Source organism: Myotis davidii, unplaced genomic scaffold (genome assembly GCF_000327345.1).
Source record: "Myotis davidii unplaced genomic scaffold, ASM32734v1 scaffold1832, whole genome shotgun sequence".
Lineage (NCBI taxonomy): Eukaryota > Metazoa > Chordata > Mammalia > Chiroptera > Vespertilionidae > Myotis > Myotis davidii.
The window spans coordinates 437213-450415 of NW_006283151.1; the positions used below are offsets into that span (position 1 = coordinate 437213).

Sequence of the window (13203 nt, forward strand, 5' to 3'; positions counted from 1 at the left end):
GGGGAGAAAGGGGTGTGGGAGGTGCGGGAAGAGACTGGACAAAAATTGCACACCTTTGGATGATGAGGACAGCGGGGGGTAAGGGCAGAGGGTGGGGTGGGAACTGGGTGGAGGGGAGTTATGGGGGGGAAAAAAGAGGAACAAATGTAATAATCTGAACAATAAAGATTTAATTAAAAAAATATTTTCTGTTATAATGAGAAAGCAAACCAAGATATAGAAAGATATAGGAAGTAGGCAGGAGGTCTAACACAAGATAGATCAGATTGGACTGGGTTCAAAAATTTTGGATCAAGACAATCCTGGTTCCATGTCCATATCCATTCAGAAGTTACTAGTAACACAATAAACATACCTGTGATTTTATGTCTCGATGAAGAATTTTTCTATCATGTACATGTTTCAGGGCCAAACATATCTGTACAAACCAGTCCAAAATCTAGAGGGGTAAAATGAGAGCTGTCATTTCTTTTAAATTTTACATTTCACAGTGTCCTTTTCTTGACCACTAAAAGGATTCAGGAATGAGTTCAAGGAACTAAGTCCTTTAAAAAATGTAGCTATAATTTATTTTTAATTTATAGTAACTAACATTACATAGGTATTGAAGCCAACAGACACATTAAAGTTAGGCACATACTAACTCTGAAATGTAGGAGACTGCTACTGAATGTCAGAATATGGAAAGAAATTTCTAGAGAGCAATAAAAATAGAAATAATTTATATTTTACTATAGTATGATAGGTGACTTCTGTTTTTAAGTTTATTTTTTTCTATGATGCTTTCTTTGACATAAAAATCATAAGAGGAAAAAAATCAGGCTGAAAAGTTGGATAACATCTCTTGCTTTTTTTCTCTCCCCACATTTCCTATACATAAACACATTCTGGAGTCAGCCACTTGAAAGTAAAAAGGTTTAATTTATTCCTCAGACCTAATACTAAAATAATTCCAAGCAGATGGCATTTTGAAACTATATATATATATATATATATATACACACACACACACACACACACACACAATAATAGAATACATAGGTTTTCTGATTGAAACAGGACTTTCAAATCATGACACAAAACCCACATATCACAAGAAATAAGGATGACAAAGTTGATTCTATAAAATTTAAAGCATCTGCATAAAAAAAGATATAATCAAGCATAACAATCATATGAGAAAATATCTGCAGCATAATTGAAAGATTACTAATTCTCTAATATGTACAAGTTCTTTCAAATCACAGAAAAATACTGGCAGCCAAAATAAGAAGTGGACCAAAGACTAGAAAGGCAAATGACTGGGGAAAAATAGCCAATAAACACATATACAGAATACTAACCTTCCTCCAAATTAAAAAAAAAAAATTTAAACAAAATATTAACTGAACTTGACAAAAATGAAATAATATACAATGTTGGTTAGAATGTGGGGAAATAGGTCTTTGCATACCCTATTTGTGGTAATGTTAATTACAGTCATTTTGCAAAGTATGCAAAAATTTTATATTCACATACCATATGAAAGAACAAATTGCAATTTCAAATTTATCCTACAGATATAGTGTTACAAATACAAAAGGATGTGTACAAGGATGTTTACTCCAGCACTGTTTGTCAAAACAAAAAACTATAAATAACCTAAATGCCCTTCAATGAACCTGGTTAAATATATTTGATAACACTGCACTAGAAATGCTATGCAGCCAATGAAAAGAATGAAGTAAGTCTATGTACACTGTTAAGTGAAAAAAAGAAAGTTGCAGAGCATACTCCTATTTTTTAAAAGTATATCTATGTATGTTATATACCTGAACTTTATATAGTTGTATATAAGTGTTGTGGTGTGTGTAAGAATGAAAGAATAAAGGACGGAGAGCTACCAATCAGGTAACAATATTTATATCAGGGGAAAATTTTAGAAAATAGATTAACATGCTTCTTATCTGTTCAGTATTTTTTAAAAGAACAAATATTACATTAAAATAACCTAAAATTAATTTTCTTAAAAAGCAAGCCTCTCAGTTCAGTTCAACAGATAATTACTAAAGACCACACAAATTTTTAAATTCCTTTCCATATTCACATATTCACATAAGGCACTGTAAGAAGAAAAATGAAATACAGTACTCTCAACTTTAAGGAGTTCATGTGGTGGCAGAAATATAAACAACTACCTTAATAAAATGCACAAACTTTGTAACTGCAATAAGTACACACAGAGCGCAATTAATTCAACCATGAGGGATCAAGAACAAGTACAAAAAGATGAAAATTAAGGTGTGCTGAGTCTTACTGTTATGCAGCCTCCCTGTAGAGCTGAAACACATTTAGAAATTACCTATGCCTCAATTTAAAGATACGGTTTTTCATTACCATATCTCCCATACCTGTACTCCTTTATAACTTTACAAAAGTGTTCAGCAGCAACGATACCTAATAGGCCAAAGTCAGTCCATGGGGATTACATTTACTATCCCAGTTATAATACTCTAATTTGGATTTGCACCAGCTTAACTTCAATAACATGAAAATTCTGCTCCTTTACTCTATCCCACTCCTTTATGTCACAAAATTATACCTTTATATAATTTTATCTTTCTGTGTTCAGAAACTGATAATTTTTTTTAAAGCATTAGATTCTCAAATTATGTAGAAAACAAAATGTGGAGTACAAACCAGTTGTAATACTAGCTTTGGGATGCATAATTGCTTTTTAAAAAATTCATTAGTCTCTTAAATTATGTAGAAAAAAAGTATTACAGTAATATTAGCTTTTATAATTGCCTATGTATTTACCTTTACTGAGATCAATTTCTTCATATGATTCCAAGTCACTGTCTAGTGTTTTATCATTTCAATCTGCAAGACTCCCTTTAGCATTTCTTTCTATTCAAATCCAGCAATAACAAATAACCACAGCTTTTGTTTATCTGGGGATGTCTTAATTTCCCCCTCATTTCAAAAGACCATTTTGGCCGAAACCGGTTTGGCTCGGTGGATAGAGCATCGGCCTGCGGACTGAAAGGTCCCAGGTTCGATTCCGGTCAAAGGCATGTACCTGGGTTGCGGGCACATCCCCAGTAGGAGATGTGCAGGAGGCAGCTGATCGATGTTTCTCTCTCATCGATGTTTCTAGCTCTCTATCTCTCTCCCTTCCTCTCTGTAAAAAATCAATAAAATATATTTTAAAAAAACAAAAACAACAAAAAAAGCCCGTTTTGCCAGATATAGAATTCTTGGTTGACAGTTTTTCCTTTAGAACTTGAGTACATCAGCCCAAGTCTTCTGGTCTCCAAAGTTTCTAAGAAGAAATCTGCTAACAATCTTACCAGAGCTCTGTTACATATAATGAGTCACTGCTTTCTTTGTCTTTGCCTTCTAACAGTTTAATTGTAATGTCTTGGTGTAAGTCTGTTTGACTTCAACGTGAAAGTTTTTGCTGAGCTTCCTAGATGTTTATACTCATGTACAGTGTATTCCAACAAATTTTGGAAGTTTTTAGCCATTAATTCTTCAAATGTTCTCTCTGACCCTTTCTTTTTCTCTCCTCTTTCCAGAACTCCCATAATGCATATGTTGGTCTACTAGTTGACATTCTACAGGTTCCTTATGGTCTGTGCACTTTTCTTCCATCTTTTTTCTTTCTGTTCCTCAGATTAAATAATTTCCACTGTCATAGCTTCAATTCACCAATTCTTTCCACCTGCTCAAATCCAGTTTTGAATCCCTCTAATAAATTTTTTATTTCAGTTATTGTATTTTTCAGCTCTAGAATTTTTTTTGTTTCTTTTTAAATTTTCCCTTTATTTATAACCATTTTCTTTTATACACTGCTTTCCAGACTTTCGCCATGTCTTCCTTTAGTTCTCTGAGCATCTTTAAGACAGTTGTTTTAAAGTTTTTGTCTAGTAGATTACCATCAGGTCTTTTTCAGGGACAGTTTTTCTTTATTTTCTTTTCTTTGAATAAACCATACTGTCCTGTCTGTTTACCTTGTTAGTCTTTTGTACATTTTCAGCCATTAATTCTTCAAATGTTCTCTCAAATGTTCTTTCAAATGTTGTTGAAAACTAGTCATTTGAATCTAATAATGAGGTAACTCTGGAAAGAAAATTCTCCTCCTTCCCCAGTGCTTGTTGTTTTGAATTTCTGTTTGTTTTTAAATTATCATTTGCTATCTCTGAGCTGAGGATCAGCCTGAGGTATAAACTTAAAATCTTCTCAGGTCTTTCCTAAGCCTGCATCCTCCTCTGCATATGCATGGTGACCTTCTAATTCCCCTTGTATATGTGGTTGTTTTTGAAAGTCCTAGTTTGTAATATCTGGCTCCCCAAAAAGGAAAAGAAAGAGATGAAGCAAGGAATAAAAGGGCATGGCCATTTAAATCCCTTAGAGTTACTTCAACCAGAAGGGATGGGACTTGTTATAATGCAGGTGAGGTGAGGGTGAGGGGACAAAACAATAAAAGCTGCCTACCTCTACCTCTTTGTCTATCCTTGAAGATCAGAAGTAGCTATCAATGAACAGAGCACAGATCCCCAGTATTCGGAAGTCAGGGACCTTTTTGCCCAGCATGCATGCTGCTCCTGAAATGCTGCATGGCTAGCTGCCTTGGGACTAAGAGATGGAGAATGAACAGCTGCTACTACAAAGCTAAGAGCTGAAGTTACCTTGGAAGGTGCAAACCTTCAATACACTCCAGAGATCCAAAATAGTTACATCAAACAGGTTCTGCACTGTAACTGCATTCGTGGGGAGATAGATTCCTGGTGTTTCCTAGTCTGCCATCTTCCCAGAATCCTCTCCATCTGCCTTTATTTTCTGAAATATGCTGTTACTTTGCCCTATCTTAATCAAGTGACCAAATCTCTGACAACTCTTTAGATTTTTGCCTTCCCAAGTTTAGATTCTAAATTTAGGAAAAAATAAAAATTTGAGGTTATCTCTCACTATATATAAATTAGCTCAGTGTTGTTATAAGAGCTGCACGGGAAGGCTTGGTTAACATAACAATTACTAGCTGGCAAGTAGAACAAGGACTCAAAACCAAATCTTCTTACTCCCAAGTTCTATGTTCTGTATACTAGGTTTAATTATGGAAGAGGAGATAAATAAAGCTTGAGAATTATGACATTACCTAAGTAGTAATACTTATTTAAACTATAAGTCAAGATCTCACCTTACCATATTTTAAAGTTGCTACTAAGAACCTAAAAGTCCCCACATGTACGGTATTATCAATCAACAGCTTAGTTGTGCCAATTTGGTGTCTACCACAGACACAGCTTTCCTAAGTACCCTGATATGATATAAATAAGAACTGCGATCTCTGCTCTAGAGTAAAGTACAACCTAGTTGGGGAAATAATTCTGAGGTGAAGTTATTCAGAGGACATTAAGAAGGGTGCATGATTTAGGAAAAATAAGTGTAGACTTGGATGAGTACAATGGAGCACCATATAGCAGTAAGAAGCAACATTTGCACTCATAGCAAAACAAATGAGTCAGAAACATAGCAATTAGGGTAAAAAGTAAAACTGAATGAATTCTATAATAGGTATGCATTTAAAATACATGTATACAAAACAATGATAGCTGTTTTTGCAAAAACACATAAAATATTCATTAAAAACACTAGAATAGCTGCCTGTGGAAAGAAGGGGAATGGAAATGGAGTTATGGAGATAAAAGAGTAAAAATAAACAAGAAGCACAGGCTTTGTTAAAATGCAACATGATGCAGCTATTAAAATTAATATATTTTATCTATATAGACTAACAAGATAATGTTGCAGTGATAATGGCAGGATAGAGCATGGTATGCATAATATCCTATTTCTGAATGTGTGTCTCAATTTATACATGTGTATGTGCAAGTATGAAAAACAAAGCCTGGAATACACCAAGCTAAATCTCAGGGACGGAGCAGTGGAAAACAGGACTTTCCATTTCTGAACTCTTAAATAATTTTGCAATTTACTTTTAAGTTTGTAAAAAGAAAGTTCTATAAAATTTGGAGTTGCAAAATGGCTAGCATTGTTTGGCATTAGACAGAAGTACGTTGAAACACTATGTGATTTTGGGAAAGCTACTTAAACCTCTCAGATTTCTTAGCTACTAAATAGAAAATAACTACATTAATTCATGGGGGGTTGTAAGAATTAAAAAAGACAACCAAAAAACAAAACACTCCTAGCATAGTACTTCCTCCACTCCCCTATGTAAAAGCATACAATTAAAATTAAGAATAGGTGATAACGAGAAATACAATTTAGAGAAAGAAAAGGTCATGGAAAATAAGACTTAAGTTGGGCTTTAAAAAAACATACAGAATATTAATAAGAGTTGGAGGTAAGGTATTATCAAAATAAAGAAATAATCAGAATAAGCACATAGGAGGAAGAATGAGATGTATAAACATGTGTCCCAGTGCATGCTCAATAAACATGTTAAGTATATGAAAAGAATCCACAATTCCTCACGGGTGAGGTCCTTTCATCATGTGCGTTGGGAGGTTGTCAGCTGAGGAAATGCAGTTACTGTATATACAACTAGGAAATGGACACTGACATATTCCTAGAAGATAGGTTTTGATCTGTAACAGTGGATTGTATGTTTTTGTTGGGCCTCTTTCTCTTCCACTGTATGGAAATTTTGTCTGGAGCTATGTGAAGACCAAAAGGTGTCAGAGCAGGCCTATTCTGGAAAATGGACACAACTGGGAGAATATCAAGGAAACAGATGTGCTTTGGAGATTATAATGTCCACGGGATAGCTCCATGGTAGCACTCACTGTGCTCCATGCTCTATCTCTGGTGCCTAGCTTGGTGGGGAAGGCACTTCAGTATTTGTTGGATGAACAGATTTGACCTTTGTATCATCTATCTATCATCTATCTATCTATCTATCTATCTATCTATCTATCTATCTATCTATCTATCTATATTTGTCTATTTATTTAATTTGTGGGCTTTCTTCTCGGGCGTAAACTCCCCAGCCTTTTTTTGACACTTTAATTTCTCATGTTCCTTTTTTCTGGCAACAAAAGTGAACTTCTCAAATTGGGCCTCTTTCAGACTAGAATGGTGCCAAGCTGTGTTAACTTCCCTTCGCTCCAACGCCACTCTGGGGAACAGGGCAGAGAAACATATCCTATCACAATATGGGGTACACAGCTCTAAAAGTCTGAAAGAATAAAACGTTAAAACCCATTTTGAGACCCGGGAATAGTAAAAAGCACGTGAATTCAGGGAAACTATTTTTACACTGCAATAATTTCTTTTTGAAGTCTATTTATCGAGGCACATGCCAATAGCATAGTATTGTACAAGTGATGTGAATTAAAGCTTTCATAAATGTAAAATAACTAAATAGATGGGGGAAAAAAGGTGAACATTGAGAAATAAGAGAAAAAAATAAGATTGCTTAAGTAGGATAGGGTCATATTTTAGAGAACCTTGAAATCAAAACAGAGGTTAGATTTCATGCAGTTGTGAATACCAGGCTTCTAGAGCTGCAGTTACCTAGAAAAGCCATATTTTAGGAAGACACTGTCTGACAACAGTAAGCCAGATTGACAGGGTATAAAATTAACCAGTTATAATGAATAATTAAGTTATATATAAATATAGGTATTACATATATATGTGTATATACATATACAGACACACACACATATATATATATACACACAGACACAGTATATTATACATGGAACAATATTACAGGCAGGAAATGAGATAGAGAACTGAACTAAGATGGGAGCTATTAGTACAGGAATGTGACTAATATATTAGAATATGTTACTGAACTGCCCTAGTAATTACAATTAGCATTTGTAGTTATAAATAAACAAATACATATATAAATAACTTTGAATTACTTCTAAATAACATTATGGAGGAAGAGTCAACCTCCTACATTCAAACTCACCTGATCCTCTTGAAACAAAATGCCTTTCTGAGCATTTATTCGTTTAAAAAGATCCCCTCCTTCACAGTAATCCATCACTATGTAGAGAGAGCCATTTTCTACAAAATATAAACATTAGATTGCATTTTAACATGTGTATCAAAAGCATAAAGAAAGGTACCAAAAGGTTTACTGAAAAGCAGCAATTAATTAAAACGCTCAAAATAATTAGAATGCTGCCAAAACCGGTTTGGCTCAGTGGATAGAGCGTCGGCCTGCGGACTGAAAGGTCCCAAGTTCGATTCCGGTCAAGGGCATGTACCTGGGTTGCGGGCACATCCCCAGTAGGGGGTGTGCAGGAGGCAGCTGATCGATGTTTCTAACTCTCTATCTCTCTCCCTTCCTCTCTGTAAAAAATCAATAAAATATATTAAAAATAATAATAATAATTAGAATGCAAAGTCAAGATATACTGATAACACAGACATTCAATAACTTGGGTTAATAACTCCATCATTAATATTTTTTCTACCAAGAATACACAATCTTTTGGATAGCAGTATCCACATTGACCCAAACATCTCTGGAATACAGACAATATGTAGACAGATATACAAATAATTCCTTGACTTATGATGGGGCTACATCCCAATAAACCCATCTTAAGTTGAAATGTACATTGTAATACTTATTATTAATAATACTTTCATGACTCTTTCTGTGGGTAGACACTTCTTAATCCTTCTCTCCACCCTTATTCTTATAAAAGAATAAAGCTACGCTTATTCTTCCCACATAAGAAAGGCCAATAGTGCTTCTAACATTTACCAAACTACTGCTTACTAGTGAAACTACTGCAACTCAAAGAACGTTTCTAAGTTTTCACTTCTCTCTGTGCTTATGGCCTTATTTCCAGCAGTACTTATTTCTTGCACCTTGTGGTGGTGTTATTACTTGTAGTGCTGATATCCCCTTCTGATATAGTACTGCTTCTAATGTGCCATGGATTGGCAACCTATATAACTAATTAAGAATCTGTTATAACACTTTATGATTGATAAGAAAAGATTATCCAAATATACATGTGAGAAATCACAATTCAAAAAAACCCTATAATCCGCTATTTATAAAATATTTATAAGATATTAACATTTATGCAGCATAAAAACAAAAAGCAAAAAATTATGTATAGTATGCTATCATTTTATGTATGCTTACTATTGCATAGAGCACTTTTAGAAAAGAAAAAAAAACACAAGAAAGTGGTGAACAGTGGTTAACTCCAGGAAAGGAAAATAGGTACCTGGAAGGTAGGAATAGAAGGCAAACTTGTTACTGTTACATAACATCCGAATTTTGTACCATATGCATGTATCAAAAATAAATAAATAAAACCATCAAAATATTTTTTTTTAACAAAAGGTAAATGTGTGTGTATGAGTGTGTGAAAGAGAGAAAGAGACAGAAACAGAGATAGGGAAACAGAGGAGGTTAAATAAGAACTGAGAAAGGGATGGAGAAGGAATCCTGAAATAAAATGCTGGAGCTTTAGTACAAACATTCTGTAACCTTTTCTGCTGCTTAAACACTGTTTATTTGAGGGATAAATACTACTTAAAATATAAGGTTAACTAAAAAGTCTTTTCTCCATGAGGGAAGTACTAATCTATTTTGTATCCCTTTAATCATTCACACATCTCAGTACCGGGCACTTTGCAAAGATGCTAGGGATACAGAAATATAAGGCACTGCCCTTATGTTTAAGTAACAGAATAGAGAAAATAAAAATGTATAACATATATACTCAAATATACAATGATACAATGCAAACTCCCACTCATTCAATAAGATCAAAATTTTTAAAATGTATACATTTTAGAGATACAGATAAAATAATAAAGTGTCTAATACAATATTTAATATTAAATCTAATTATACATTTAAATACCTGAAAATATTTTCTCTCCACTCTCATATTATGAAACAATTTTTCTTGATTGATTTTTTGAGAAAAGGAGACACAGAGACACACACAGAGAGAAACATTAATCGGTTGCCTCTTGTATATGCCCCAACTGGGGATGAACCTTCAACTCAGGTATGTGCCCTGACCAGGAATCAAACTTGTAGCCTTTTTGGTATATGGGATGACGCTCAACAAACTGAGCCACATGGCCTGGCTATATGAAACAATGCTATCCGAACTTTTCACATCTATTTTCCAATATCAATGTTTATCTGGGAGCAAGGATACTTTAACTCTAATTCAGACTCTGAAACTGGTATGTGATGTGACCCAAACAGTCATTTAAACTAACATCTACTTTCAACCTGTATTCCTGTTTTATAATTTATAGGGATTTATGATAAGGGGAATGACTTCAACAGATTTCAATATACCACTTTAACCTACCTTTAAAGAAGCTTATCCTTATTTTAGTTCCTGCATTAACAAATATAATAGAACATATTTCCAAGTCAGCAATACAGCTATGACATTTTAATAACTTGAGAACACTTTTTCAACATACCTAGTATCATATGAATGAGGTCTACAAGAGAATACCAATGAATAGAATACTTTCTAAAGATCAGAACATTTTCTCAGTAGCAATACTGGTAGAGATTCAAAGGAGTTTAGTTTAACAAAAAGAGTTGCCCTGACTGGTTTGGCTCAGTGGATAGAGCATCGGCCTGTGGACTGAGGAGTCCCAGGTTCAATTCTGGTCAAGGGCATGTACCTTGGTTGTGGGCACATCCCCAGTGGGAGGTGTGCAGGAGGCAGCTGATCGATGTTTCTCTCTCATCGGTGTTTCTAACTCTCTATCCCTCTCCCTTCCACTCTATAAAAAATCAATAAAATATATTTTTTTAAAAAGATGTAAACTACTGTCCTAGCTTTGTCCAAATTCTTGCACTTACTAACATTGCTTCCCTTTTAAGAAATTATAGTAACATTGAGCCAGTATTAAACTACATAGGGATAGTGTGGTGCATTATCCTAGAATCAAGCTGATATTCATATGCATACATATTGAAGCAAAAATAATATACTTTCCTTCCAATGAACACATTCATAAAAAGATTCCTTATATGGAAAGTATCCAAATGTCATTATATGGCTTAGGAGTTTTTGGAACTCTCTTGAAAACTGTATCTGACCTTCAAATGATTCTCTATATTGGACAATATTTGGATGCTTCATGTTTGCCAACACTGCAACTTCTCTCCTTGATTCTTCCCTTTCTTTATTGGACATCTTAAATGGGAGGAAAAGAGAAAATACTATATTAAACATTACTATAAAATTTAAAAGTCCATAAATAAGAAAGTAGTTAAAAAATGTTAACAAAGCATGGTCCAAATAACAAAATATTGCCAGAAGCTAAAAAGAATGAGTTGAATCGACAAGTAAAAACATTTTAAGATGTTCAAACTAGATTTAGTTATAGAACAGTAGACATATAAACACAAGCACATATCATAAAAAAATGTGAAAGGATATATAGACTATTCTGAAATTAGTGGCTCTCCCTGGGATTATGGCAGTCTTCCACTTTAGGTTATATATTGCCTTTTTATTTTTTTAAATCTCTAACAATGAACCCTTTTGTAACCAGATATTACTTGAATAACCAAATGAAAAATATACTTACTCTTGAGATGTTAATTTCTTTGATAACATATTGTTTGCCATCTTCTGTAGATTTAACAAGAATGGCTTTTCCAAATGAACCTTCTCCAATTTTCTGTAGTCTAGCATACTTCTCCATAGTTATTTTTCTAAGGCATCTTAACTGATAGGCTAGACAGAAACAAAAATAACTGTTAACAGAGATAAGCACATCTTCTATAATAATTATGTTTGATTTAAATTATACTTTCTTAGTGATGTGTATACTTAAAAGGATATTTTAAATATTTACTGAAAGTTAAATAAACTTAATTTTATTTATGCAACCTAGTGATAGCTAAAAAGAGAAAAACAGTGACATTTCAATTTTATTATTTTTAATAAATATATTTTTATTGATTTCAGAGAAGGGAGAAGGAGAAATAGAAACCTCAATGATAAGAGAGAATCACTGATCGGCTGCCTCCTGCACACCCCCTAAAGGGGATTGAGCCCACAACCCTGGCATATGCCCTAATCAGGAATCGAACCAGACTTCCTGGTTCATAGGTCAACACTCAACCACTGAGATACACCAGCCAGCCGACATTTCAATTTTATAAGAAGGCTTTGTAAAGTCAAATACTGTATATACTTAACATATATGAAGAGAGAAACAAACTTTTTCTTATATAAATTAATTACTAGCACTACTATATTATCTTCAACAAGACTGTTTCCCAAAGTTATTTAATTAATCCCCTATTATACATTTAAATTATTTACAATGTTTGCTAGTCTAAAAAAACTTCAGATAAAATTTCCATGCATACATTTTTATGTACTTATTACTTATAAAAATGCCTTAGGATAAATTCATAGTTCAAAGAATGTGAACATGTTAAACCTTTCAAACATATTGCTTAACTGTCTTACAGAAATAACTAATAATGTATATTCTAACCAGCAGTGTATAAAAGTGCTTGGCCCGACCAGCATGCCTCAGTGGTTGAGCATTGACCTATGAACCAGGAGTTCATGGTTCAATTCCCAGGCAGGGCACATGCCCGGGTTGTGGGTTCAATCCCCAGTGCGGGGCGTGCAGGAGCCACACTCAAGGGGCCAAAGAGCCACATGTGGCTCGCAAGCCGCAGTTTGCCGACCACTGTCCTAGGGCAATGGAAACTAAAGAGAAAATAAACAAATGGGACTGCATCAAAATAAAAAGCTTCTGCACAGCAAAAGAAACCATCATCAAAACAACAAGAAAGCCCACTGCGTGGGAGAACATTTGCCAATGTTATATCAGATAAGGGTCTACTCTTCAAAATTTATAGATCTTAACAAAAGGAAGATAAACAATCCAATTAAACAATGGGCAAAGGACCTACTAGTAAACAGACACTTTTGAAAGTGGACACACAAAAGGCCAAGAGACATATGAAAACATGCTCAAAGTCACTAATCATCTGAAAGATGCAAATCAAAACAACAATGCAGTACCATCTCATACCTGTCAGACTGGCTATCATCAACAATTTGACAAATGACAAGTGCTAGCGAGGATGTGGAGAAAAGGGAGCCCTGTGCACTGCTGGTGGGAATGCAGACTGGTGCAGCCACTGTGGAGAACAGTATCTAGTTTCCTCAAAAAAATTAAATAATGTATAGAACTCCA

At 34.3% G+C, this 13203-nt stretch overlaps 1 protein-coding gene across 4 annotated transcripts in view; it reads right to left on the reverse strand.

Annotated features, from left to right (window-relative positions):
- NEK1 (NIMA related kinase 1) overlaps positions 1–13203 on the reverse strand; it is a 154382-nt gene that overhangs the window by 127182 nt on the left and 13997 nt on the right. For all 4 annotated transcript variants that reach the window (XM_006753487.2, XM_006753485.2, XM_006753488.2 and 1 more), the window contains exons 2-5: positions 11569–11717; positions 11075–11171; positions 7934–8031; positions 356–439 (exon numbers count right to left, since the gene is read on the reverse strand). In XM_006753487.2, coding sequence (XP_006753550.1) covers positions 356–439; positions 7934–8031; positions 11075–11171; positions 11569–11685 — 396 coding nt within the window. In that variant the 5' untranslated portion in view covers positions 11686–11717. The remainder of the gene's footprint in view (positions 1–355; positions 440–7933; positions 8032–11074; positions 11172–11568; positions 11718–13203) is intronic.